This window comes from Aspergillus japonicus, assembly GCF_003184785.1.
Source record: "Aspergillus japonicus CBS 114.51 unplaced genomic scaffold BO86scaffold_125, whole genome shotgun sequence".
NCBI lineage: Eukaryota > Fungi > Ascomycota > Eurotiomycetes > Eurotiales > Aspergillaceae > Aspergillus > Aspergillus japonicus.
The window spans coordinates 20,546-46,714 of NW_020291762.1; the positions used below are offsets into that span (position 1 = coordinate 20,546).

Consider the following 26,169-nt stretch of genomic DNA (forward strand, 5'->3'; position numbering starts at 1 on the left):
CCCCCCCAAAAACGAACCAATGCTGAATGATTGATATATCAGCTCGGCCCCAAACCAACCAAATATAAAGCTTCAAGGTGAGACATCATCCTGCGCAATGCGCGTCTACCCGACGTTACGCCAGGCTTCCTTTTCCCTTTCCTTTGTCTTTTCCCGGCTTCGAGGGTGGGAATCCTGCCAGCAATCAATCAGCCCATGCCTTGCTTTGCTTTGCTTTGAAATCCGAAAAGAAAAGACCGCCGGACAACAGGGGAAACTCACTCTCCTCGTCCAAAAGCGTCTGCTGCCTCCAGCTCTCCTCCACCCACCCCGTACTCACGAAATGCGGGATCCTATCCGCCGCAGCCCACTGCTCTCGTAGGGATCTGTACTCAGTCACCAACAAACCCGTCGGCTGGAGGATGACATGGGTGATGGCCGGGTCCTGGGCGGTGTCGACCACTCGAGCCCCGGCGAACCGCGCCGTGTTTCTGGTCAGCTGGAGTGGGTGGTGGTGGTGGTGGTGGGATTGGAGGGTGTCCAACTCCCCGAAGTCATTGTCGGGGCTATCCTCCGTGGTGGTTGGGTGTGCCAACTCGGGGAAGTAAAAGACTAGACCGTCGAAGAGCCAGCCGCAGGGGAGTGGCCATCCGGAGTGGATCTTGTCGTAGAGATGTCCCTTGAGTTTGTCGAGGGCCTTGGAGTGGCCGGGAGAGACGTTCGTCTCGTTCATCTTCTTCAATATCTACGGACATGGTCAGTGAAGACGAAACGAGAGAGCCTCGGGTGTCTGGGGTAGCCACCTCGCTCAGCTCCTCCAGCGTGGTATCCCGTGCGTAGCTGTCGTTGAAGCGGTCGACGCTCGCAGTCACCTCCGCCTCCTTCTCCGGTGTTGTATAGAACATATGCCTGCTAAATCAGCCACCGAGCTTGCAGTCGCAGAAAAAGACCTACCTAGGCTCCGTAGGAAGAAGTAGATCCGCAAGACCTGCGTCAATCTCACTCTGTCGAATACAGTCCAGGATCCAGGACGGGCGAACGATGTCCACCTCGCCCGTTTTCTGCAGCGAAGCCGCCTTGACCGTTCCTGTTTTCGGTCAGTCGATCCGACATCCTCTCCAAGAAGAAAAGCTTACTTCTATCAGCCACGCAGATCATGTCCGGAGCCGCCGTATTCGTCTGATAGAACTTGCCGCCATGGCTCTTCACCAGCTGTTCCAGTTCCGCCTTGGTCTTCTTGACTGGGGCAGTGGAGTCGGTCATGACGACTAAACACCCGCATCAGTAATGTAACCAATTCAGAACTCGACTCGTCCGGGACAAAAACATACAAAAGTTCAGCCCGTCAAAGATATGCCCCGACGGACCGGCCGACGTGACCTCCGCCCTCTCATCATACCCAGCAATCGCCAAGGGTTTCTTGGTGGACTTCTTCTGGCGCTTCTTGCGGAAGTTCTCCACGTTGAACGCCTTCTCCTTCTGCTCCTGCTCCACGTTGGACTTGAGGTCCAGGAACTCCTGCACCGACAGCGCACTCGTCCAGTCCTTGTCGCCGCGCAGCCGCTTGAACCGCGGGAAGCGCAGTGTCAGGCCCATGCGGAACTGGTCACTGACCGAGACCGAGGCGGCCTTGACACAGAGCACCACCGAGTCTTCGGGCTTGATCCACATATCCGGCCGCTCGTGCTGCGCGTGGCCCGCGCCCGCCAGCTCGATGTACGCCAGGGGCGGCTTCTTCGGGTTCCACTCCTTCCACTTGCCGTCCGTGTGGTGGCGGATGTTCGCGTAGTCCGCCGCCGTGAACCCACCGCCGACCTTGCAGAACGAGTAGCACTTGGACGGCTCGGCGGCGTGGTGCTGTGACGACGTCGTCGAGTCGTCCACCCGCAGTCCGCACAGGAAGCTGGAGAGGGCGCCGCCGCGATGGCCGCTGCCGTAGTAGCCCCCGATGACGACGAGGTCCAGCGACTCCCCGAACTCGGTCATGTACTCCGGCTTCACCTTCATCCAGTCGTCATGGCGCTCGTTCAACCGGTACGGGGAGCGCGGGTTCTTCAACACCAAGCCCTCCGAGGCTTCGGCGACGACCCGACGCAGCGAGGCCTCGACCTCGGCGGTGCTGGTGGCCTCTTCGTACGGGTGGACCTCGAACCGGCGATGGACGTCTTTGACGCTCTTCTGTAGCGCATTCCGGCGGTCTCGCAGCGTGTACCGCGTCAGGTCATGGCCATTCAGGTACAAGATGTCAAAGATCCGGAACAGCGGCCGCGAGCCATTGGCAAAGGGGTTCCGCTGCTCGGCGATGGCCGCCGACTTGAGGGTCCCAAAGGGCTCCGGGGCGTCCTGCTCGGGGTTCCAGGCGATCATCTCGCCGTCCAGGATCACGCTCTCGACGCCGTCGGCAAACGCATCGGCCAGGTGCCTCGTCAGCGCGCCGTTCTCATCCGACAGCCCATTCCCGTACAGATAGGTATAATCCTTAGCCTTGCGTGACCAGAACCGAAACCGCCTGCCGCCATCGACCTCCTCATCCGGGCCCATATGTAACTGCATGCGCTCGCCATCCAACTTCTCCTCGATCCAAAACTCGCCCTGTTCCTCATTCCCCTCACCCTTATCCCCCACCGCGACCCCGCGCATCTTCGCAACCATCTTCTCCAAACTCTGCACCTGAAACTGCGCTAACTGCGGCTGAAAGCACTGCATCAGCGCAATGCCCCTGCGCTCATCCTCCAACCGCACATTGGGATCATGCAACTCCCAACATACCCTCCTCAAACTACTTGAGATCGAATACAGCCCCTCCGCATCGGGATGCCAGACATCGAACAACGTCCGCTCCGACGCGCCGACCTTCATCTGCCGCAGAACAATGCGAATCAACCACATCAACTCCTCGGGATTCATCCGCCGATAAAACTCCCCCAGGATCGCCATCTGCTCGCCCTCGCGCCCGGCGGCCGACAGCCGATCCAGCCGCCCATTCACCTCATCGATCGTCATGCTGCCGACCTCCGTGCGCATCGGCCGCTTGGAGACGACGTCGTAGCACCGCCGCGCGAAGTCGCCCGCCAGGAACCCGCGCGCCTCGTACCCCGGCAGCTTCCAGTTCAGCAGGCCCACCGCGTCCTCGGAGTTCTTGTCGATCTTCATGATTTTCACGAGCATCTTGCCGATCGCTTTCTCCTTCAGGCCGTACATCGCCCGGTCGCGGTCCTTGTCCGGCAGGATCAGTCGGAAGGCTGGGTAGATGTCGTCGCCCACGGACTGGCGCCACTGGGAGATAAAGCGCTCGATCACGTCGCGGCGCCGCTCGGCGGGGTTCAGGCTGGCGGAGGCGTTTTGGCCGTGTGGCCCGACTTTGCGGCGGGCGGCGGGGGGGCGTTGGGCGGCTGTGGAGGTGGGTTGTCTTTTGATGGCGCTGAGGGGGTTGAAGAGGTTTTCGAAGAGGGTGTGAAAGGCGGGGGTCGGGGAGTGGTTGTGCGGGCGGTTGGGGTAGCTGTTGTTGTTTTGAGGCGCGTGGTTAGTGTTTATTGAAGCTTGGGATTGAGGTGAGAGAGCAGGATAAGCAGCAGATGGCGAGGAACAGACAGAGTAAAGTGCTGGAGGGGAGGTGTAGATGTTATGATGGCTTCGATCCCTTGAACTCACTTCTCATCTAGATCCATGTCTTCATGCGTATGCTCCGCCCCCGCCGGCGGATGAAGCGTGCTGCTGCCCTCTACCTCCATATTTTCATCGGAATCCATCTTGCACGCGTTGCAGACGGCTGCACTGTGCTGAGGGTGAGGGATGTCTGATCACAAAGAAGCATGTTCAGAAATCAAGAAAGAAAGAAACCACGGCGAGGGCCTGGGCTGTAGTTGATCTTTACCACCGGCCTGCATTTTTAGGCGGCAGCTCCGATAAGATAAGCCCACTGCATGTGACGTGACATCACTGCCTAAACTGCGCACTGTGAATAACTCATAGCTTACTGTGCTAGAGGTCATTGAATCTGTCAATCATATAGAGTTCTTTATTTGTTTGTTATCCATTTCTTACATCAATTGAACTCGTCTAGCAACATGCAAAGTGAATTGTGCCTGTGTGTGTTTCTGTTTGTATGTGTATGTATAAATGCAGCTTTGGTGGCCAAGTACTGTACACCAACGTACCACCGTACAGCTCAAACTTGCGAGACTAGATCGGCCAGCCTAGAGAGAATAGACTTTAATTTCCTGGATATGCCCCACGACATCAGATCGACAAATGTCTCGCTACCGGCCCGCAGAACCCCCGCTGGGCCCTGCGGCGCGCAGATATCGCCCACCCCTGTCAGCACTCCCTGGATGGCTTGTCCTTCCCTCACAAAGATTTGGACCAGTTCATCATCGCAAGGCTGGTCGAGGTGTATAACGGTATCCTTCCCGGTAGCAGGTCGTACCCGGTCGGCGAGCTGAGCACAGCATGAGCCATAAGCCCACAGCACCAGTGTCGCCAGAAATACAGCGACCGGCTCGTGGAACGCATGGCTGGTGTTCCCCCGCGCATGTAACAGAGTTGCGCCGGCATGGATGATCGTGAGTCGGGCCTTGTATTGGTCATGTTTGACCCATCGGAGTATGTAGTGCCATTCCAGGCTCTGTTGACGTTCGCTCCAGCGAACCTTTTCCGTCACGAGCGAGTGGGCTAGCGATCGAATCTCACGGAAGGGTGCAAGGAGAACGATTCGAGCCGAGTGAAGGTGCTGGATTGTTGGGTTGCGGAGGTCAGCCGCTGTAGCGACCGTGCTGTTGGCGGCCCAGTGGAGTATGTCCAGAGAGTCGCATGCACTGTTGCGCCACTTCGAGTACGAGGGGATCCCGGGAAGCCAGACAGAGCCCGAAGGGATCGCCGTTTGCCGAGACTGTTTCTTAGCGGTCGGGTTCCAGAAAGACAATGGTCGGCGAAAGTAGTCGCCGACTTCCCACATGCGTTGGTAGAGAGCATGAATCACCAGGATATGACCCAACTCCCCCAGATCGGGTACCAGTCGCTTTTCAATGTACATAATCAGTACCGCATCGTATAGAGAGAGCTCGGGTTGGCCTAAGTCGTGTTAGAGACCGCAATTGTACTGTACAAATAGCTGCTATACCTGGATTCTGTTCAAAGGTTCCCTGCCAAGCATGGGCTGACTCTGCTTGCCAGAGCCTCTCATGAGCAGGAAGCGCTGCTTGGGCGTCCTCAAGCGAGAAGGAGGGCTGTCGATCGAAGTGATAGGCTATAGTACAGTCCACAAGCTATGGAAGCCGTTAGCAGAGTCTAGGCAAGTCGGTACTGTTTGGGCATTATACCCATACTAAGTAGGCCGTCCGTCGTCTGACCTCGTCCTCAATCCAGCCCAGCCAGATCTGCTCTGGCGGCTTGTCATGCGATATTGATTTAAATTGTCGGGGAGACTTCAATAGCTTGGTTCGATTCAACAAACTGGTCATGTCACCGAACCGGTCGAGGGCAGAGACTCTAGCCCATTCATCACTGTTATAGAGCAATCCAATGCAATTGAGAAGCTTTGCTTGAACAAGCCAGAGGGGTGCCTGGTCTTGACAGGACTTTTCCTTCTATAGATCTCTGATTAGTTGCAGGTAGACCGTCAGAGCACGAAATCCTCACCTCGACCATGATAGCTCGACGAAGAAGCTCGTGGAGCGCAGAAACGCATTCGTCTGATTCGTGGAGCCTAGCATAGTGGCTACCTATTGCTGCCAACGCCAACGTCACTATCCAGTGACATGTGTTTGTACTGAATGTAGGAAGGTGAAACATAGGATAGACGGGTTGGAAATGGTGAAAGTAGAGGTGGACAAATTCGGAGAGGACAGTTGCACTTGGCAAATACTCGGACTCGAATCGCGAGAAAAGGACACTTTCGGCGCAACACAGCTGAACGAAAGCTTTGTGAATCTTTTCGTAGGTCGACTTCCCAATCAGAAGACTTGGACCAATTTGAATATCGTGCATGGCGGTGTCTTCGATCATAGGGAACATAAATCGACGGGGCACATTTCCTCTACCTCGAGAACTGAAGCCATCAGGGGACATTGCGGAGAAGTCTGACCAGACATTTTGGTGTCGTCTGGATTTTGACAGTCGAAGTTGAGCTGTGTCCTCTGGTAGGTCTGCCGGTCGTTTCGTAGCGCTGGAGAACGTTGAATGACCCGAGTTGTTAGGGCTGTTCTCGTCGCTGACTAGTGAGGTGTGTCCTAACGGAGATTTGAACATGTTGTCTTGACTTCCGTTAGTTGGATGGACTACCGGAGGATACCATGTTGCATAGTTCATGAACCCATCAGGGGCTTCCGCTGTAGGAGTGCGCTCGATGAATGTATCGTAGGGCCCCTCCCCGGGAAGCCAGTTCATCGCAGGAACAGCTGAGTTCATCGTGTCCAAGAATGGTCCTAATGAGCCGAGCGCTCCTTGCTGTCCTATTGTTGGCATGCTCGCGTCACTGTCATGGCTGGCTGAAACTGGATGTGGGACGCTCGCTGAGCTCACGGGCTCGGTTGTCTGATTTAACAAGTGTATGCCCTGGATGGCAGATAAAGACCTGCGTGATCTTGCTTGCTCAGAACTGTCGCCAGTAGGTCCATGCGGTGTAACTTGGGTCATATCGAATTCCCCCCGGGAAGAGATCAAGTTGGGTCGGGTTGACTGCTTCATCGCATTGCCCTCTGGCCCGTTGTTTTGAGAGTCGTTCAACAATTTCTCTGGAGCCTCGCTTTGATGTGAAACAACCGGATCTACAGACGGCGATTTGTCATTCCTGTTGAGGAGGCCGGGTCCTGGCAGTTGAAGCTGGAACTGTGTCATTCGGTAATGAAGAGGCTTTGCAAGGGACGTGTCCCCACTGTGCGGGGATCGTGCAGCAGAACCTTCAGCAGATGTCGACGTTATGGCAAAAGAAGACTGCCCGTTAAACTCTTCGTCTGGGACCAAGCCTGACTGTGCTGCCTCTTTTCGGGCTTTAGCTTTCGAACGTCTCTCAGTTGGGTACAGACATTCGAGAGACCGGTTCTCGCAGCGCGCACATGGCGTCCCGCCACTGCATCGCACTCGTGCAAGTGCGCATTTGAAGCACGCCCGGAATGTCTTTACCGTGATGCGATGGGTGCGATCCTTCCCACCTTCTATTCCAGCGTTGTGGTGGCTGAGCTCATGACGGTGCAGTGTATCTCTAACCAAGGCCCGCGTTAGTCCCCGCTGAAGACGAAGGAGACGAATGAGAACAAGAGAGCATCCAAGAATGCACGATAAGGAGGCAAGAGACCTACGTTCTCGAGAAATGACGGCCACACTGTGCGCATTCGAACGGCTTCTCTTTTGTATGGCTGCGGAAATGGCGCTTCAAATGCTCCGGTCGTCGAAAGGTACTCTGGCATATCGAGCACTTCGTCGGGCTAGCTGTGGATCCCTGTTGCATTTCTTGATCGTAGGAGTCGCCTTCATCCTTCGCTGCTGCCTCCTCGGATTCATGGTGGATCGGAGCTTCTGCAGAGCCATAGCTCAATTAGTGGACTCAATCATATCAAGTTCGAACGCGAATCCATCGCACCTGGCCCAGCGTCGCTCTTCACCGAGGACATGGCGTCGCATAGACGAGTTTTGCTTCAAACACGATCCGAGCAAGTCATGCATGGCAACAGATGATTTGGCGATGTAGACAGGTTACGGAGTTGAGTAGCGGGGGTTATCACCAGACAAACAGCAAACTAAACCCATTGTGCCATGTGGTAACTAACACCCTGGTCGCATCTGATCGGAGGAGCTGGAACCCCTCGAGATATGACGAGACAAAAAAAGAAGAAAAAAAGCAAGGAGCTGACGGGGGGAGAGTGATGATCGAACAATAGGAGCGCAGCAGGGAAGTTCAGGGACTGCCACTGCCCCGGACCAAGTCACATCGTCTCATCCTGTGCAGCTTTTCGAGGAAGCGGGGAAATGAACGGTAGTTACGGTACTAAATCGAGCCTAACCGTTTAGCGGCGTTTTTTGGGGCCTTCGGGGCCCACGAGTAGCCCCAGCCTCCGCATGCTCGCATGCTCGCATTGGCGCAGTCAGATTAGTCTTGCGTCTTTGGGGCCTCGGTTCGGTCGATTTTTCCGCCAGTCGTCGGTTAAATATCCGCATGTGCCCTAGATAGGATACTGGAGTACCACAGTGTAACTTGCGTGAAGTATATGGTCAGATTGGATGCTGCATTTGCTGAGATGCTCTTCCCCTTGTGCTCTCAGTTGCTTTGCTGTCAATGGAACGTACTGTGCAGAAAAATATGTGGTGTGGAAGACTTCAATGTTCCTCAATCAGTTGTCTCGACGGGTATTCGCAAATAGCCGAGCGAGAATACAGAGACTTGAATGTGGTTACAAGTTGTCCTTCTTGCGACGCATATCATCATGTGTATAGCACATGGCCATTGCAAAGTTCGACCAAGAGTTGAGCTATGTGTAAAGCCTGCCTAGAACGACTATATACGAAATGAGCTAAAACTACTGCTTCTGTTTTGCCAAGTCAATTCTTGATGTATGGAGAATGATGGTGTGACTGTGGACTGTGGTTTGGACAAGACCTCAGATCTGGGCAGATAGCTATTGAATAGAGCCTAAATATATCTACTTCAGCTCATAGCACTGGCATCATACTGTTTAAGAGTACTGTATTGTACATATTTAAGTACAACTACAAGTCACTGATTGATCTTGTTCCTCCTAACTGGGAAGTCCATCATTTTGGCCCGGGGCTGGGGCAACGCACGGACCCCGTCTTGGATTAGCTCAGCAACGCTCTAGCCAATTTCCCTGAGATGGAAGAAGCTTTCCAGTCTGAGTCTAGCGCCCTACGATCACCCCCCCCTACCTCCTCTATCAATCGATCTACTCCGTAGTTTCTATTCATCTCTCTCCGTTGCTCGAATGAGGTTGTCGTGAGAGAAGTTCCTACCAACCTAACCTAACCATCTTGAGAGGAACGGGCAGCGGCAGTACTTCTGGTCCTGACTCCCCTCCACCCGCGCGAAACCTTGGAACGGGCATTCCTGCCTAGACATGAATGGCGAGTTCGACATCCGCTCTGGACCGCCGGCTGTCTCCCCATGTGTCCCCCAGCCAAGCGAGCAACGCGAGCAGCACGGTGACAGCTCTCCAAGGCGCGACAGCAGCCTTTAATGCGACAAGATCTGCAAACAGACAACCTCCTCTTGCCAACCACCAATTTGGCGTCCAAAGGGGATCGTTCAACATGAACTCTTATGCCTCAGACTTAGCCTCTCTTCGCAGCAACCAATCTCCAGAGCCACCCGAGATTGGTTCAGTCAAGGACAAAATTGGCAAGTTCAGTGCATGCGGGCAGCCTGGCGGCTCCAGGGACGCTCTCCTCAAAGTACCGGGGGATATAGGGGGCTTGAGACCACGTACCCCGCAGCAGATCGCCGCCCAGCTTGCGGCGGGGAGATCCACGCCTAGCAAGAAACCAGCTCCTACTCCAAGCAGCAGCAGCGCCAATGTTGACCTTCCAATGAGGCCTGGCGGAGAGCGTGAAAGACCACAGCTCCTAGCACCGAAGCCTGTGTGGGCCACAGCTGCGAGTAAGGCCTCGTTTGAGAAGATCTTGAAAGACGAGCAGGACTCTCGACTCGGAGACAAGCAAATCGAGCGAAAACCCGTCAGGCCGGGCTCTGCTCTGTCGGACTTTGCGCAGCTGGCTGCGGCAAAGTCTCGACCACCACCGGTGCCTCGAAAACCTTGCCTGAATCCTACTAGCATCAATGTCAATCCGGCATCAGAGAAACCGAAAGACCTTCCAAGATCGCATCCACCACTCCCTTCAGGAGATCCTATCAGGACCGACGAAAACCCACCATCATTACCCCCGCGACCGAGCGAAACGCCATCATCGTCGAAAATAGACCTGGCAGGTCATCGAGCTCTTTTGAGCAGTAGTGATGGCCGACTGCGACCCTCCAGTCCAGGCTCGGCGTCTATGTATGCGAAATCCGTCACCAACAGTACTCCGAGCCTACTTGATAGTACCTCTGAAGGAGTACTATCAGATGCAATTGTAGCATCCTCATTAGCATCCACCCGAGCTTCACAGGAGAAGAAAACCGCTCCGCCCCCACCACCCCGGCGTCGGCCGCGGTCACGTTCAATCGTGCATCTGGGCCACTCGAAGAAACATGATCACCAGCAATCGTCCAGTCCTTCTACTGTGCTACGGCAGACCCTTCGACATCCCAGCAGTTCGGATGAAGAAGAGGGGTATCGCCAGCATAAACACATAATACGCAAGCACCCCCACAAACACCATGAAGGTGACCGAAAGCGTTGGCGGAGTGAGGTCAGTGAGAAAGACCGGAAGAAGTACGAAGGAGTCTGGGCGGCAAACAAAGGATTGCTGGTTCCTTTGCCCTCGCAAGTCCCACCCGGCTCATTGCCTCCCGACGCGTCCGAGATGGTGGTTAACCTTGTGGTTCGCGACATCTGGTCTCGCAGCGAGCTTCCATCGCATGTCCTAGAGCAGATCTGGAACCTGGTTGATAGTCAAAAGAATGGTCTTTTGACCCGCGAAGAGTTTGTGGTGGGGATGTGGTTGATCGACCAGCAGCTAAAGGGGCACAAGCTCCCCGTGCGGGTCCCTGACAGCGTTTGGTATTCCGTCAAGCGGATATCAGGGATAAGGATACATTCGCTGCCGCCGTCCTGAAACTGATCTATAGGGGAGCTTGCATTAGACCAGTAATATCTGGCCGCAGCCCTGGCTATATAGTGCAATAAATTTTGGTTCTAAACTGCGTTCTAACCTAACCGGCTAACTTTAGTACTCGATAGTCAACGCCTGGACCTACCGGACACTTTACATGTACAACACCTCCTAGGAGGGTGGCGACGGCCGGCGGGACTTTGCAGCTTCTGTGATTGATAAGGTCCTTGTGCTGCAGTACTTTTGTTATAATATTGTGCCTGATGTCGATCGACCGAGTCTAGATCCACCACCCCAATCCGGCAAAGGCTAATCCTCGGGATTTTCGCGGAGACTGGCTGCGATCGGATTGCAGATTGGCCGGCAGTTAACATGTAATCGCCTCTTTTCTAGCAGGTGGCTGTGCGACAAGAAGTGAGACTTCGAACTTCCGCCTCAATCATGCCTAGAGACCGCATCGCATTCCAGAGCCTCGACCCGACCCGCAAGAATGATCGGATTGAATGCGCGAGAACAACAGATCTTCACGTGACATCAGACTGGTCATTCCAGACTGCCAGTCAATGCAGCTTGCCAGAACAGGAAGGAGCTTATGCCAACTTAACGTACCGTCGATCGATCGAATGAAAGAAAAATATTTGAAAAAAAAAAAAAAGGACTTTCAATCCACAAATTCCACTCCAAATCAGTGAAAGAAGTACAGGTCGTGCTTCAATTCTCCGAATTATGCTAGAAATGTACAGATTCGGGAAAAGCAACGATACTTTTTGTCGCCTTGTTGACTAATTTCACGCACTTGCTGCGCGCCACTTTCTGGGATCGTCCGTCAATGGAAGCAAATCCCGAAACACCCACGCTTCGGGATTTGAATCTATGGACCTCGAGGATGAGTAAGCCCGCCGCCGCTGCTCACTCACTCACCAAACCAAACCAAATCAAACTACAGCCCAGTTCGCCCGATAATGCTGTATATCAGACCACTCTTAGGATCTGTCGATTTACCCACCCAACCTCCCCGATTCGGCTGGCTACCCCGGAAAGCTCCTGAATGTTTATTTCTGCGTGTTTCCCGTCTCATTCTCCCCAGTAGTCCTCGAGTTATGCGCTCCGGGAGAACCTCTATTTAGATCGTGGGTGATGGTAGCACGCCTTGCGGCCGTTGCATGATCTTCCCACCATTTACTACTACCCGCTGCAGCTGTGTGTCTCCAGTTCACGCCCAACATGGCCCTGGACGATTCCCAGTCATCGTACCAAGATGATGGAGTCACGGCAGTTACACAGCCTAGAACTTCCAAGCCCGCGGTTGTCCGCAAGAAATTTGCAAAGCCCCCAGTCAAAGTAGCGTGTCTTGCGTGGTAAGTGGCGTCGCATCCACCTGGAACGTTTGTGCAAGCACTGAGCTTGGTTCTTGTTGCAAGCGACTTGGAATCTCGTCTTGCCGTTCATTGCGACTGATTGATGATTTATCTCAGTCGTGCTTCGAGAACGCGATGCGATGGGCAAGACCCCTGCACAAATGTATGTATCCTCCCCTCGCCAAGTCGCAGTGCTCCAGTCCATAGTCTTCATCTCCAGGAGACACACTGTTCCTTGCTCTCTGACTTCATTCTTTCACCATGGCTCCCTAAACAACCGCGGCGTATTGCTGAACTATATGCTGATTTGATCGGGGTGGCAAAGTGTCTTAGCAAAAAGCGAAAGTGCTCCTACCTACCCAGTAAACGAGGAGGTCCACGGAAAAAGAAGAAGCTCTCGATTCCTTCGGACGAGGCTGTTCAGCACGATGACGAGCAAAGCGCCATGATCACCCCGCCATCCTCTGGGTTCAATGATGACTGTAAGCAAGCTGACCCAAGATCGCCAGTTCCTCGTCACAGCTAACGACGATTCAGCGCCAGAGATGTTCGGCCAGATTGACGTACTGTCAATTCCGGGAGCAGGGCTCAGAAGCTTGGATTTTCCTTCTGATGTGCACTCGATGTTCACAGATCTGTTCGTCCCTAATGGTGAGAACAGTATTCCAGTACAGATGGAACCAACACCCTCGCCATCGAATGTCCCATCGCAGTCTTTGGTCAGAACATATGGCAGTGAAATAGAGATGTGAGTAACCATCACTCGAAACGAGCTTACCACGTCTTCTGACTTCGAAAACAGCTTGAATGCTTACTACGAGTTTGTTCATAATTATTTTCCTATACTTCCGCCGAGATTCGCCCCTCGCGTTCCGGATCGACCTTTGGACGGCGTTGGTTCATTCGCAGAGTCACCCTCAGAGGAACCCGTGATACCCTACCGGCCACAATCTTCTCTCAGCTGTGCAATTTCAGCTATATTAGCCTTAGTGCCGCATCCGAAGGATATTGAATCGTCTAGTCCCGCCTCTGTGGTCCGCCGCCGAACATATGCTCAGATGTTTGCGCAGATGGCGAATTTGAGTATCGAGAGCGACTGCGAGCTGCAAGCCTCGACCACTGATCCTGCACTGGCGCTGTCCACCGATCGACCTCACATTGACCGAGCTCCTTTCCATCCTCAAGCACCTGTGGAGCTTGAGAGCATTTTGGCACTTCTGGTCCTTTCTGTCTATGAATATACTCAACGGGGAAACCTGCTGAAAATGCGGTACCGTGCCGGTCAAGCCTTGTCCATAGCTTTGGATATGTCTTTGCATTCACTCAGCGACGATTACGATGAGTTTTCTGAAGCTCGAAGAAGAGCTTGGTGGATGACGGTGAGAAGTCTGAACCCTGGTTCTATGGCATTTGTCTGACTCCCAATAGTACTATTGCGTCCTCCAAGGTTCCATTGTCAGCGCCACGGTAAGTCCATTGAAGCGTTATGCATGTCCTTCGAGGAAGTGGCTAACACTCGGGTTCTCAGCCGCTCTCCATCGTCGCCAACGATCCCCAATTCGTCACGCCGTATCCACGCTTCGCTGCCGACCCCGATGTGAGTTCCAATTCCTTGGTAGCACTTCAATCTCTGACTCTTTTTGCAGGGCTGGTCCGTCTTGATTCAAGCTCAGCAAGTGCTCGTATCGGCAACCCAATTCGTCGTCGACCTCAACAAATGCGTCTCAACCAGAACGAACATGCAGTACATCTTTGAAAGAATGCAGCAACTCGATTCATGGGCCAGCTCCGCATTAGCACAGTCAAACCTACTCCCCATAGTTCCGCAGACCATGCCTTGCCGGGGAGATTTGGAGTCCACAACAGCTCAATGTATACGCGCGATCTCGCGCATCAAGCTGTCAAGGTAGGAGTCAAACCCCGCACATCCAGGTTTCACGCCCGTGCTGAGCAACATTGTAGCGCACAAATCAAGATCCACCGCTTCAGAGCATTCTCCGATATACCCATTTTCATCAAAAAACACTGCGATCTAACCGCAGCCGCCACCGCCACCAACTCTATACCAGTTGAGACCGTCGAAAGCCCAGCGACCCAAGACGGCATCACCCGGGTTGGTTGCTCCTGCAGCAGTCTCGACATGTTCCAGCAATCTTCATCCGAATATACCCCATCCTCCGCATCCTCGACCTCGTCCGAATTCTCCTCCTTACCACCCCAGTACTCCTTCACCAACGACTTCCCCTACAGCAGCCAACACTCGGCCAAAATCTGTCTCCGGGCCTCCCTCCTGATCTCGCAGATGTTCCACTGTCTCCCCATCCCGCAACCGCTGCTCGCGGCCGATCGCCAACAATCCTCCCAGGGCCTCCAGCAGCTGCTCCCGAGCCAACTTCCCCGCACCATGCCCTCGTTCGCCTGCTGTCTCATGCAGGGCAGCTACGCCATGCTGATGATCTTCTACAAGGCCCGCGTCGAGAAACAAATGACCCCACCGGACTACGGCGGTGGCGGCAGCAGCAGCAGCAGCAGCAGCAACCTGAGCACCAGCCCCTCCGACCGACTCATCGAGGAGATCCGCCAGGGCTTGGAGCGGATCATCGCCGCGGCCACCAATTACGCGATTGCTTTCGAGGCGCTGGACGGCATGAGAGGTACGCACACACCCGCCCTATGACAGCGCCTGTCACCGCCCCGAGTTCTTTTCCGTCCCGCTAACATTTGTCTTCCCCAGATGAAATCGAAGGTGCATACCACACGGCGTTTATCCAAGCATGAAGAGAGAGAGCCTCAGCACATAACCCCCATTTAATTCCTCTCGACTCGTACGTACATACATACATCCACCCTTCTCACTCCAAACCTAATGAGATCTATCGGCATACCACCTGTAGAATTTTCTTTTCTCTCTTTCCCAGAATCTCAAAAGCAACGCAACCGAATTCTGCATGCCCTGGCGTTAACTAAGAACGAGTCCGGATATATGTGTGGACTGGCCGGCCTAGTTAGTATTTGGGTCCTGATCCAAGCAACCAACCCATTTATTTTACCTTGTATGTTCTTTTGGGAAATGAACTACAACTCCAGGACTTTCGTCCAGGTGTGTTGCTGGTTTTACGATTGTGTTGTTGTAAAGCACAGCCAACCACCTTGCAAGAAATATTCGGGTGTTCGTAGATAGACTACTCACCTACCATAACCCATTACCCATACTCATATTCATCACCAAACCAAACCAAACAACCCAATCCCAAAAGCAAGAAACCAGGAAATGTTCCACAAGAACCCCACCTCAAGCAAATATAATAAAATTCTTCGAAGCTATAAGCGAAAAAAAAGTTCTATATTCACAAACCCACCCGCTTATTTGCCAACAGACGCAAAATGCGGGGCTACAATTTCGACCGGATCCCCTCCAACCGGAACTTCACATCCTTCAGGACCTTACTGGAGGGTTTCCATTCGTCGAACTGGTGGAGCAGTTCCAGGGTTTCGGTCGTCAGCTCGCGGCGGACGTACTCCTCCTCGAGGAGGCCGCGCATGGCGAAGGGGAGGATGTACGGGTTTGCGGGGGACGGGGGTTGCGTGCGCTTGATGTCGAGGAGGGTTCTGGTGGTGGCTGTTGTTGTGAGGGGGAGGGCGGTGGTCTGGAGGGCGAATTGGATGGCGAGGCTATTTTGTTTTTTTTCTCGCGGGTTAGTCCGGTTGTTTGCCTATTTTATTTGTTGTTTGGGAGGGGGAAGGGACAGCTCAACGGGGGGAGAAGAACGTACCGGTAGACGGCGGGGTCGTCGTAGAGGCGGGAGTGGCCTTCCCCGGTGTAGAGACTGCCGGCTAATGGGGAGCTGAGTTCGCGGATGAGGCCGTGGTCTGCGATGCCGAGGTTGCGGAGTTTCAGGACGAAGCCGACTAGGTGTGAGAGACTGAGAGTGGTCAGTGTATACTGAAGTTGATCATGAGATCGAGGGACAGCAGGTGGTGACATACAAGCTCGGAGCGTGGACCCTGCCGTCGACAAAGGCTGCGCGGTAGATATACGGATGGGTCACGGGGGTGAAGAGTGAGGACTAAAGCGTAAATGGACTCGTCAATAGGTGGAGCATTGAACAACATAAGAAGGTTGCATACCTCTAAGGAAACCAACTGATCGTCAATGCTGCCAATGTACGATATTCGCACCCCAAAATCCAAGCATGTGCGCAATGCCGCTTCATAATCTCTCGAAACCTGACTGTAGGGCAGGGCAAATTCAAAGAGCTCGCCCGCCGAACCACTGATCCATCGTGATCTGTAGTCGGTGAACGGGCCCAAATTGACGCCCGCCATGGCGCATATCCCAACACGGGATGCATTGATGCAGCCAAAGGATATTAACTTGGCAACGAGCATGATTGCGACCGGCACGCCCTGGCTGTGGCATGCAATCAGAATGAAGTCCGACGTTCGGATCTCCTCCATCCAGTTCAGTAGCAGCTTCCATAACAGTTCCACGCGCTCGGCTATACGGCCCTCGCCTTCCAAGGCAATTTTGCCTACGTCGCATTTGTAGCCAAAGTCCTCTGCCCACTTGTGTATTGCTTCGGCAGCCATTGTTGAAAACCTGACCGATGTTCCGGTTGGCTGTCCGAGAACACTCCGTATCAGAGGAGCCGGAAAATACCCGTGTACACCTATGGCGAGTGCCTTTTTGATATGCGGCGGATCCCGAACCATGTAAACATGCTTATTGTCCGGTTGCTTGTTATAGTGCAAGTAGCGCCCTATCGTCTGGAATATGCCCGGCTTCTCTTCCAAGGCAAATGTGTCCTCGAACCGCGGAAGCACCTGGTTTGGTAGGACCTTCTGGAGTTGTTTTGTTGCTACAGTCTCAGACGGCCCTTGAGTTGGGGCGCTGACATCTGCTTCGGCTCGTGCGGTGGCTTTGTCAAGAAGATTAGAGGTACTCTTAGAAGCCTTAGACTTGGCACTTCCTTTCTTGACCACCTCCACCCTAGGCTCGGTCTGAGGCTCAGGTCCCATAGCAGATTTCTTCGGAGGCTCTTGAACCACGGAGGCTTCGACTACCTGAGCATCTTGCGACTTGCCGGGTTCGGAATCCTTCGAAGCATCTCTGAACCAGAAGCTCCACCCGGAAGCTTTTGTGTTTGGATCTAGTGGTTTGACTGGGCCATCTACCTCCCCTTGCATCTCATTCTCTTGGCTCGGTGCAGGTGCTGCATGCGGGACAGAAGATGTGGGTGTATCGGTTCCACTGGAGGGTTCGATGGGTGTATTTTCCGGAGACTTTGAGGCGGACGAGCCATACCACATCTGAAGCCAAGACCGCTTCTGGGCTGTCCCAGAGACCTCGGATATCTCGGCGGGCTGCTCCTGGTCTGCTTCTGTTTCTGCTACTGTTGAATTTTGGTCTTCTATCGTCCTTTCTTCCTCTTTGTTGTCTTGTGTTTCCGCTGGTGGCTCCTCGTCTGGCCTCGCCATTTGGTCTTGTGGGCCAGATCTATCAGCTGTCGATGATCCATAGAGCCACGAAAACCATCCGCCTGCTTGGGAGCCAGACTGGGCGCCGGAGTCTACACCAGTAGCACTGTCGCCCGCGACTGCTGTCGCAGGGGTTGTATTTGACGGTCCGTTGCGCGTGTCCTCCGCCACAGTTGAACCTCTATCGCTGGGTGCAACCTCCTCGACTGGATTCGCTGCCACTGTAGTACGATCTGATCGGGCGTCGTCTGCCGGAGTCGACGCAGTACCATCTGAAGCTATATTAACTATGGTCGTTGTCGCGCTGGCGGGGAGGGAGCGGCTAGATGCAGTATCCTTTCGGGTCAACTGGAGCGATGGATGGCGAGACTGCCTGGGGACCACATTCAGTTGGGAGGTCGACGAGGAGGTGAGTCGTGGGAGTGTTGGGGAGATGTTCTGGGCGGCGGAAATGCTCTCACGGGCAACCTCGGTAACCGGGGCGGCTTTGGATGCTCTGGAAACGGCCGGCCAGGCAGTTGGGTACCAGCTCTGTGTCTAGGAGGAACGCGGATATCAGCTACACCAGCCATGGGCCCCATAGTTGTTACGGCAACGCTATGGAAAATCCGAGACTCACCACACCGCTTCCTCTCTTTTGCGCACGAGCACGTTGTTTGGCGGTGGAACCGGAGACCGCGCTGTCATTTGAGGAGGTAGTCGAACGGGCGTCCGCGCCTGGCGGGCTGGGCTTTACTCTCTTACGAGATCCCATGGATGGCATGGAAGTTTAACAGTGGCATCACCAAAGACGGGGGGGGTGGGAGGGTGTATGAGATCGATATATTGCGGGTTAGTGGTAGTAGGGGGTGGGTGGGGATCGAAGCATAAAGAAGCCTTGTTATTGGGAAAGGGTGGGCAAGAGGCCTTGGTACTGTAGATAAGTATGAATGACGAAAGACCTAGCAGATTAAGACCAGTATACTACTATACTAGTAGCGACAAGTGATACCTGCTGGAAGGGGGAAGGTTGAGGATGAGAAGTGATTTGGTTGGGGGTCAAGTTGTTCTCAAGGCCGAGGGGCGATTGGCCTGCGACTCCTCCTTCCCTCCGTACAGTAAAGGTATAGAATACGGTGATATCACGTCACATGCTGCTGGCCTGACCGTTTCTTTGTTGCGTCCTCAGGCACACTAAAAAGGACAAACGCAGCAAACCGCAACTCACGTGTGGCTCAGTCCCGCACCGCCACACCCAAAGTCCAGAAAGGGGAAATTTTTCATTGTTTCGGGGCGGATTGTGGAGAACCTGAAAGGCCTGGCTGACTGGCTGACTGACTCGATCCATTCAAGCCCGCCCGATAACTTTTTTTTCCCGTGCCATAGAGAGAAAGCAAGCCGCCCGCCCGGTTACTCCAACCAACCCTTCTCTTTCTCTCTCTTTACCACCTCTTTCTTTTTATTTCGCCGATCCGGGTCTTGACGTCGAGTATCTCTCGACCACCCGCTTTTCACAATGGCGATTCAAAAGAAGGTATTGTGGAATCCCGCCGAGTCTCCAGTGAAGCAATTTGTACTGACAACAACCAGCACGGTAAAGGTCGTTTGGATAAGTGGTATCGCCTTGCGAAGGAAAAGGGATACAGAGCTAGATCTGCGTTCAAGCTGGTCCAGCTCAATAAGAAGTATGGTTTCTTGCAGAAGAGCAAAGTCCTCATCGATCTTTGCGCGGCGCCCGGTGTAAGTGCATCGCCCTACGGAAATCTCTCGATCTGCTTCCTATGAGGCCTTGAATCTGACCATCTCCTCAATAGGGTTGGTGTCAAGTCGCTGCAGAATGCATGCCCGCCCAGAGTATCATCGTCGGTGTCGATCTTGCTCCCATCAAGCCTATCCCCCGTGTGATCTCGTTCCAAGCCGACATCACGACCGACAAGTGTCGCGCCACACTTCGACAGCACCTGAAGCACTGGAAGGCGGATACGGTTCTTCACGACGGTGCCCCCAACGTCGGTACGGCGTGGGCGCAGGATGCCTTCTCCCAGTCCGAGCTGGTGCTGCAGTCCATGAAGCTGGCGACCGAGTTCTTGGCCGAGGGCGGTACATTCGTGACCAAGGTTTTCAGATCGAAGGACTACAACCCCCTGCTGTGGGTGTTCAAGCAGCTCTTCACCTCGGTCGAGGCTACGAAACCCCCGTCTTCCCGAAACGTGTCGGCCGAAATTTTCGTCGTCTGCCGCGGCTACAAGGCCCCCAAGCACCTGGACCCCAAGTTCCTCGACCCCAAGCACGTCTTCGCCGAACTCGCGGACCCGACCCCCAACAACGAGGCCAAGGTCTTCAACCCGGAGAAGAAGAAGAGAAAGAGAGAAGGTTACGAAGAGGGCGACTACACACAGTTCAAGGAGTGCTCGGTCTCGGAATTCATCAACACCACCGATCCGATCGCCATTCTCGGTTCATACAACAAGCTCAGCTTCACACAAACCCCCGGTGGGGATCTCGCGCTCGCCACCTTGGATCGACTCGAGGAGACCACAGACGAGATCCGCAAATGCTGTGATGATTTGAAGGTCCTGGGTAAGAAGGAATTCCGCAACTTGCTCAAATGGCGTCTCAAGGTCCGGGAGAAGTTCGGCCTCGTCACGAAGAAGGGACAGCAACAGAAGGGCGAGGAAGCCGAAGAGGTGGCGGAGATCGCCCCCATGGATGAGGAACTGGCTATCCAGGAAGAACTGCTCCGGCTCCGCGAGAAGGAAACCTCCAAGATGAAGAGGGAAAGACGCAAGGAGAACGAGAAGAAGCGCAAGGAAATTGTCCGTATGCAGATGCACATGACGACGCCCATGGATATCGGTATGGAACAGCTGGGACCCGGCGGCGACGATGCTACCTTTTCCATCAAGCCCGTTGATCGGAATAATGCCCGTGATGTCATTGCAGCTGGCAAGGAGGCTACGATCGAAAGCGACAGTGAAGACAGTGACGACGATTCCGATATCGAGGAGAGCGACGAAGAGGGTGACCGCCTTGAGCGCGAACTGGACACTTTGTATGAGCGGTACCAGGAGCGCAAGGAGGATAAGGACACTAAATTGCGGGCCAAGAAAGCTAGAAAGGGCTACGAGGCTGACGAGTGGGATGGCTTTTCGGACGAGAACAAGGAAGATAGCGACGATGAAGAAGAGGAGACTAATGCTGCGGTAAATGGCGTGCAAGCCCCGAAGTCCGGATCGCTTTCCAACCACGCCGCACTATTCTTCGACCAGGACATGTTCGAAGGTCTCGAGGATATCGATGATGTGGAGGACGAGGAAGAGGAGGAAGAAGACGATGAGGAGGAGGAGGACGAAGAAGACTCTGAGGTGGAGGACTCTGAAGGGGATTCTGACGAGGACAGTGCTGTTGAGGTTGACAACCGTCGCAAGACCAAGCAGGCCAAGAACTCGAAGAAGAAGGCTGAAGACTCTGAGGATGAGGAGCCTGTTCAGCTCGAGGACCCGCGAAAGGCCAATGGACAGCTTGGTAAGTCTACAACCTCATAGTTATCGTCGGTTAAGGGTATGGATACTAACGTTTACACTACTAGACATCGATATCATCACCGCAGAGGCCATGGCTCTGGCGCAACAGATGGCTACGGGTGAAAAGAAACAGAATGACGTGGTTGACGACGGGTTCAACCGCTACGCCTTCCGGGATGTCGATGGTCTGCCGGAGTGGTTCCTGGACGATGAGGGCAAGCACAGTGCCCCGAACCGGCCCATCACCAAGGCGGCAGCTGCCGCCATCAAAGAGAAGTGGCGTGCTATCAACGCTCGCCCGATCAAGAAGGTGATGGAGGCCAAGGGCCGTAAGAAGTTCAAGGCTGCGCAGAGATTGGAGAAGTTGCGCAAGAAGTCCGCCTTGTTGGCGGATGACGAGGCTCTGAGTGAGAGAGACAAGGCGCAATCGATTGCGAAGTTGATGGCGCGTGCCACGAAGAAGAAGCCCAAGACGCAAGTGAAGCTGGTGGTGGCCAAGGGTGCCAACCGGGGTATCTCGGGCCGTCCCAAGGGTGTCAAGGGTCGGTACAAGATCGTGGATTCTCGTATGAAGAAGGATATCCGGGCGCAAAAGCGGGTTGCGAAGAAGAAGCAGAAATAGAAGCGCCGAGGGATTGTGTAATGGTGCACAAAAGGATGGTTGTTCGCAGTCTGGATTGTTGTAAATACCCTCACTCAAAATTCACGATACCTGCTGTTGTGCAGTTGTTTTGCCTGTGTTACTGCTCAGTTGGATGTACTCATATTGATAAACAACATCCACCTTGTCTTGTTTGCTTAAAAGGTGAGGTGAAACGGAAACCCATGCCATCTGCAGAGATGCAGAGATGCAGAGATGCAGACTAGACTAACTAGTCGCTCAGTCTTCTGTCACGCTAAGGCAAGGGCGCAGCTGAGAGGATCGGATCCGAAGTGGCGGGCGGCAACTGGCATCGGACGGGGTCTTGGCGGACTCGACCCTCGACCCTCAAATCCTCGATGCTACTTTCCTCTTCCCTCTTCCCTCGTCCCTCGAGTCCTCATCACCGCCCACCGTTTCTGGATATCGTTTTCAAGCACTGGAGTTAATCGGCTCCGCGGGTTTTTTTAATTCCCTTCCCTCCTTCTCTTTCCCTCTTCGCCGCCCACCCGCCGCCCGCCGCCCGCCGTCAACCCGCTTTGTTTGTACGGCAACCTTACGTGCTGCATATTATTCTTCAAATCAGTTACTTACATACACTCTTTACTCCTGTTCCTTGTTTTTTTGTTTTCTTGGGGAAAAGGTCCCCCGTACATATGTTGTACCTCGTATCATAGGTTGTCTTTTTCTGCCCCCCTTTCACACTTGTATAGTCAATTCTTGCATTCACCGTATTTCTTGCATCATATCATACAAAAAAGTGCGACTTGCGACCCGCCCGCCCGCCGCCTCCTCCTCCTGCCCCTCCAACCCTCATGGGATTTTTCGACCACCTCCAAAAAGGAGGGGCCTTCTCACTGCAGCCCAAGAAGCCTCAGATTCGCAAAGTCGTCCAGACCCGAGCCGCTCCTCCTACCTCCCGCTCACCCTCGCATACGCCCGGACACAATCCCGCACCGCGGACGCCATCCGTCCAGCTCAAAACTCGAGAGGCGTCTGCCAGTCGGTCCGTCTCACGGGATCGCAACGAACTTCCTTCCTCCTCCTCGAAGCGCCGGCACGGCACCCCCGGCCTAGGGAATCGCAAGCGTCAAACCCCGGAATTGCGCCTCTCCAGCGACGATGACGCCAGCAGCGACTCCGATACATCGTCCTTCGAGGTCCGTAAACGGGCCCGGACGGGCGACAGCGCGGAGCCGGACCCTCACCGGCGCGTGCGCTCACTGAAGGCTTTCGTCGAGGACCACAGCAGCAGTGGTGGTGGTCCCAGACGGCTTCCCATGATCCACGCCGCGGAGATCACCTCGGCCCAGAAGGAGGGGAATTTCAAGCCGGCGTTTGGAGCGTCGAAGCCGTTGCCGGAGATCTCCTTGCAGTATCCGAGCAACTCCCCGAAGGAAAGGTGCGAGGACTTCTTTCTCATCTTGGGTTGTTTTTCTCGGATTTTCTGCTTTCGTCCCATGTTTTGCGTTTCGTCTGAACGTCGGCTAACATTTTCTTCGCATGTAGATATAACCTTGTTGTTCCCCGCGACAACGACGATTTCAAACCCATCGACGATATCGTTCAAGTCATCGAGATTGTGGCTCAGAATTTTGTCCCGGAAGATGAGGTGGACGAGTTTGATGATGAGACGAATGGGATCAAGCGCCGACTCCGGCGGGCCCTGGCGCAATCGTCCGAAGCGCAGTTCCGGGAAACGGTGGCCGACTACAACCATGCCATCACACGACTGAGGCGCAACGGGAGCATCGCCAAGAAACTCGATTCGATGGGCCGTCTCAATTTGCCGCTGGTGGAGAGAATCTTGAACCAGATATACTCGCGGACCGTCTCGCCTCGGGTCGAGTCCCTGCGGCAGTATGAGAACGGGACGGACAACGTTTATGGGGAGCTGCTTCCTCGATTTATTAGCACCATCTTCAAGGAGACGGGCTTGAAGTCCGGGCAGGTCTTTGTGGATCTAGGCTCCGGCGTGGGCAATGTGGTTTTGCAGGCAGCGCTGGAGATTGGCTGCGAGAGTTGGGGCTGCGAGATGATGCAGAATGCGTGTGAGCTCGCCGAACTCCAACAAGCGGAGTTCCGCGCGAGGTGTCGGCTATGGGGCATTGCCCCGGGGAAGACGCATCTGATCCGCGGCGACTTCTTGAAGCAGCAGAGCATCGTCGATGTTCTGAAGCGGGCGGACGTCGTCCTGATCAATAACCAGGCGTTCACCCCACAGCTGAACAACGAGCTGATCAACCATTTCCTGGACATGAAAGAGGGCTGTCAGATTGTGTCACTCAAGTCGTTTGTCCCGGCGGGCCACAAGATTCAAGCCCGCAACCTCAATTCGCCCATCAACCTGCTCACAGTCAAACAACGAAATTACTGGTCCAACAGCGTCAGCTGGACCGATGTTGGCGGCACATATTTTATCGCCAGGAAGGATAGTTCCCAGCTGAAGGCCTTTGTTGAAAGCCAAGGGTGAAGGATTCTTGGTCCAGCTGCAACAAACGGGTGCATGATTGTCACGGCCACTCTTGGGTAACGACCGCGATGATCCATATTCTTTCTTGTATCGATGGCTCCCTGGACACACGTGATATATATGTCCTTTTTTCTTTTTTCTTTACATAGTTTTCATTTGTCCTCGAGTGACCCTGGGTTCGATTTTGGGAGGAATACCCGGGGGCTCCAGGCATGATACCACCTTTTCTCTCTTCGGACCGGCATCTATACTAAACCAGCGCATTGCTCTTTGCATTCATCGTCAGTTTCCGCTCTTGGTCCCGTTTGGGTCCTTGGGTTATTGTGAGCCTGGATTTGTCTCTCTGAACCAACTGCTACTGTGAATAACTAGTTCATGGGTATCATTGTGCATAGAAAGCTCTGACACATATCATAAAGGAATCCACCCAGCTCGATGCTTGGGTTGGGGGGAAATGATAAGAGAAGCCAAAAAAAAAAGATCTTCTGACGTGGAAGAAGAAAAACCTCCGTCCTGTAATGTGTCTCTTCTTCATACCTAGGGCGAAGCCATTCTACGAGAACCTGGAATTCGCATTCATGGCATCCGCCTCCTGGCCCACCTTGGCCATCCAGCGATCCACCAAATCTTGGTTTTCCTGCTGGAACCGGGCGGATCGCTCCTCGGCCATATTGAGCTGGAGATTCAGCGACGCCATCTCATCTTGGAAATCCTGTAGTCCAGCCCAACGGTCAGTCAGCCAGGCATTCAGCTCAACATTATCCCCCAACCTTCTCTAAAGTAACCCAAGCAAACCAAGTGAATGAGTGAGTGAGTGAAGAAACATACCTCCAACAACTTCGCCTTCCCCCTCAACTCCTCCTCCCGATCCTTCAACCGCATCTGCAGCTGCGCGACCTCCTGCTCGAACGCGCGGAGCCGCCGCCCGTCCTGCGCGCTGCGCTTGCGCAGGCGCTCGAGCTCCGCCGTCGCCCGGGCGAGCTGGGCCTGCAGCTCGGCCCGGGAGCGTTGCGCCTCGGCCAGGTCGGCGAGGAGGGTTTGCGTTTCAGGGGGTGGTGCTGGTGCTGGTGCTGTCCCGGATGGGGGATTGGGGGCAGGTACGCCCCCGGCTAGTTGGGGGTGGTGTTTTTTGCTGGGAGCGCGCGGACTTGCGCCCGCTGCTGTAACGGAGGAGCTCTGGAGGCTGGTAATGGTGGTGGTGGTGGCGGAGGCGGTTCGGTCGGCGAGTTTTGTGTCTTTTTTGTCCGGGTTAGATTTGTTTGAGGGGGGGCTACTGTTGTATGGGTGGTTTGGGTGGTTTAAGGTGTTTAAGAAATCTACTTTGGGGACATGGGAGTGGGATAAGCATACAGGCATCGTATAGTGCGGTGTTGGCTTTCTCGCGGCGGTCGCGAGATGCCAGTGCGGCGGAGTATTCTTCCCGCCAGTGGGCCATTTAGGTGGGTGGGTGGTGGTGGTGGTGGTGATAAGGAAGGGTGAAACGGGGACACGGGGCCGGGTTGGTCTATCTGGTGAGGGTTGGAGGGGAGGAAGGATCATGGATACATGATGGTGCGTTGGAGATGTTTGATTAGGGGACGAGGGGACCTGATGAAGTCTCTCAGCTCTGCAGGTCCCTTGTAAGGCATGAGGGTGAGGGATGATAACCGGTGATGGTGATGATGACGGTGGACTAAGTGGAGTGGGTAAACAACCTTCGAACAATGGAAACATGCAATCATTAGTGTTATGCTTGGCTGGCAAGCAGACCGCCATCTCCACCGCCCGGACGGACCCTCGTGCGTGCATCATCAGTTGCCCGCCCCATCCACTCACTCACTCACTCATTCCATTGCAGTTCACCGTCCACCGTCCAGGCCCAACCACAAACTAGGTAAACTACTAAACTACACTAATTAATCTCCCTCTCCTCTGCTTGTTGTCCCCCCCCTCTCCTCCTTCACTCCACTTACCACCTCCCACCACAAAAATAAACAAATCCACCACTTTCCCTCCTCCTCCTCCTCCTCCTCCTCCTCC

At 54.3% G+C, this 26,169-nt stretch overlaps 9 protein-coding genes across 9 annotated transcripts; 5 read left to right on the forward strand and 4 right to left on the reverse strand.

The window, feature by feature from the left end:
• Positions 1–6: 6 nt before the first annotated feature.
• BO86DRAFT_414217 (DNA ligase (ATP) DNL4) lies at positions 7–3,829 on the reverse strand. The gene is made up of 7 exons (XM_025674824.1): positions 3,631–3,829; positions 1,311–3,478; positions 1,116–1,247; positions 934–1,066; positions 783–888; positions 262–724; positions 7–174 (listed from the first exon to the last, which is right to left on the reverse strand). Exons 1-7 carry the CDS (start codon positions 3,726–3,728, stop codon positions 116–118), a joined length of 3,159 nt encoding a protein of 1,052 aa, XP_025521883.1. The 5' UTR covers positions 3,729–3,829; the 3' UTR covers positions 7–115.
• A 183-nt stretch (positions 3,830–4,012) lies between these two features.
• BO86DRAFT_373748 (putative C2H2 transcription factor) lies at positions 4,013–7,908 on the reverse strand. The gene is made up of 6 exons (XM_025670393.1): positions 7,556–7,908; positions 7,275–7,491; positions 5,617–7,177; positions 5,298–5,564; positions 5,099–5,243; positions 4,013–5,049 (listed from the first exon to the last, which is right to left on the reverse strand). Exons 1-6 carry the CDS (start codon positions 7,584–7,586, stop codon positions 4,148–4,150), a joined length of 3,123 nt encoding a protein of 1,040 aa, XP_025521884.1. The 5' UTR covers positions 7,587–7,908; the 3' UTR covers positions 4,013–4,147.
• Positions 7,909–8,884: 976 nt separating this feature from the next.
• On the forward strand, positions 8,885–10,994 carry irs4. Its single transcript, XM_025673091.1, has one exon. The coding sequence runs from the start codon at positions 9,049–9,051 to the stop codon at positions 10,699–10,701; it is 1,653 nt and encodes a 550-aa protein (XP_025521885.1). The 5' UTR covers positions 8,885–9,048; the 3' UTR covers positions 10,702–10,994.
• Positions 10,995–11,916: 922 nt separating this feature from the next.
• Positions 11,917–15,096, forward strand: BO86DRAFT_393807 (uncharacterized protein). The gene is made up of 10 exons (XM_025673092.1): positions 11,917–12,056; positions 12,120–12,219; positions 12,382–12,538; positions 12,594–12,804; positions 12,859–13,435; positions 13,485–13,523; positions 13,585–13,653; positions 13,703–13,962; positions 14,019–14,710; positions 14,791–15,096. Exons 2-10 carry the CDS (start codon positions 12,160–12,162, stop codon positions 14,832–14,834), a joined length of 2,109 nt encoding a protein of 702 aa, XP_025521886.1. The 5' UTR covers positions 11,917–12,056; positions 12,120–12,159; the 3' UTR covers positions 14,835–15,096.
• A 101-nt stretch (positions 15,097–15,197) lies between these two features.
• Positions 15,198–15,947, forward strand: BO86DRAFT_37699 (uncharacterized protein). The gene has a single exon (XM_025670565.1). The coding sequence runs from the start codon at positions 15,441–15,443 to the stop codon at positions 15,903–15,905; it is 465 nt and encodes a 154-aa protein (XP_025521887.1). The 5' UTR covers positions 15,198–15,440; the 3' UTR covers positions 15,906–15,947.
• On the reverse strand, positions 15,948–17,679 carry BO86DRAFT_37700 (uncharacterized protein). Its single transcript, XM_025670568.1, has one exon. It carries the CDS (start codon positions 17,532–17,534, stop codon positions 15,990–15,992), a length of 1,545 nt encoding a protein of 514 aa, XP_025521888.1. The 5' UTR covers positions 17,535–17,679; the 3' UTR covers positions 15,948–15,989.
• A 1,176-nt stretch (positions 17,680–18,855) lies between these two features.
• Positions 18,856–21,746, forward strand: spb1 (rRNA methyltransferase spb1). Its single transcript, XM_025673093.1, has 4 exons — positions 18,856–19,047; positions 19,104–19,253; positions 19,328–21,038; positions 21,103–21,746. The coding sequence occupies exons 1-4, from the start codon at positions 19,030–19,032 to the stop codon at positions 21,657–21,659; spliced, it is 2,436 nt and encodes an 811-aa protein (XP_025521889.1). The 5' UTR covers positions 18,856–19,029; the 3' UTR covers positions 21,660–21,746.
• Positions 21,747–22,083: 337 nt separating this feature from the next.
• On the forward strand, positions 22,084–24,614 carry dot1 (histone methyltransferase DOT1). The gene is made up of 2 exons (XM_025677392.1): positions 22,084–23,079; positions 23,187–24,614. The coding sequence occupies exons 1-2, from the start codon at positions 22,493–22,495 to the stop codon at positions 24,148–24,150; spliced, it is 1,551 nt and encodes a 516-aa protein (XP_025521890.1). The 5' UTR covers positions 22,084–22,492; the 3' UTR covers positions 24,151–24,614.
• On the reverse strand, positions 24,501–25,823 carry BO86DRAFT_393812 (ATG16 family protein). Its single transcript, XM_025673094.1, has 3 exons — positions 25,501–25,823; positions 24,979–25,385; positions 24,501–24,862 (listed from the first exon to the last, which is right to left on the reverse strand). The coding sequence occupies exons 1-3, from the start codon at positions 25,583–25,585 to the stop codon at positions 24,704–24,706; spliced, it is 651 nt and encodes a 216-aa protein (XP_025521891.1). The 5' UTR covers positions 25,586–25,823; the 3' UTR covers positions 24,501–24,703.
• Positions 25,824–26,169: the final 346 nt, after the last annotated feature.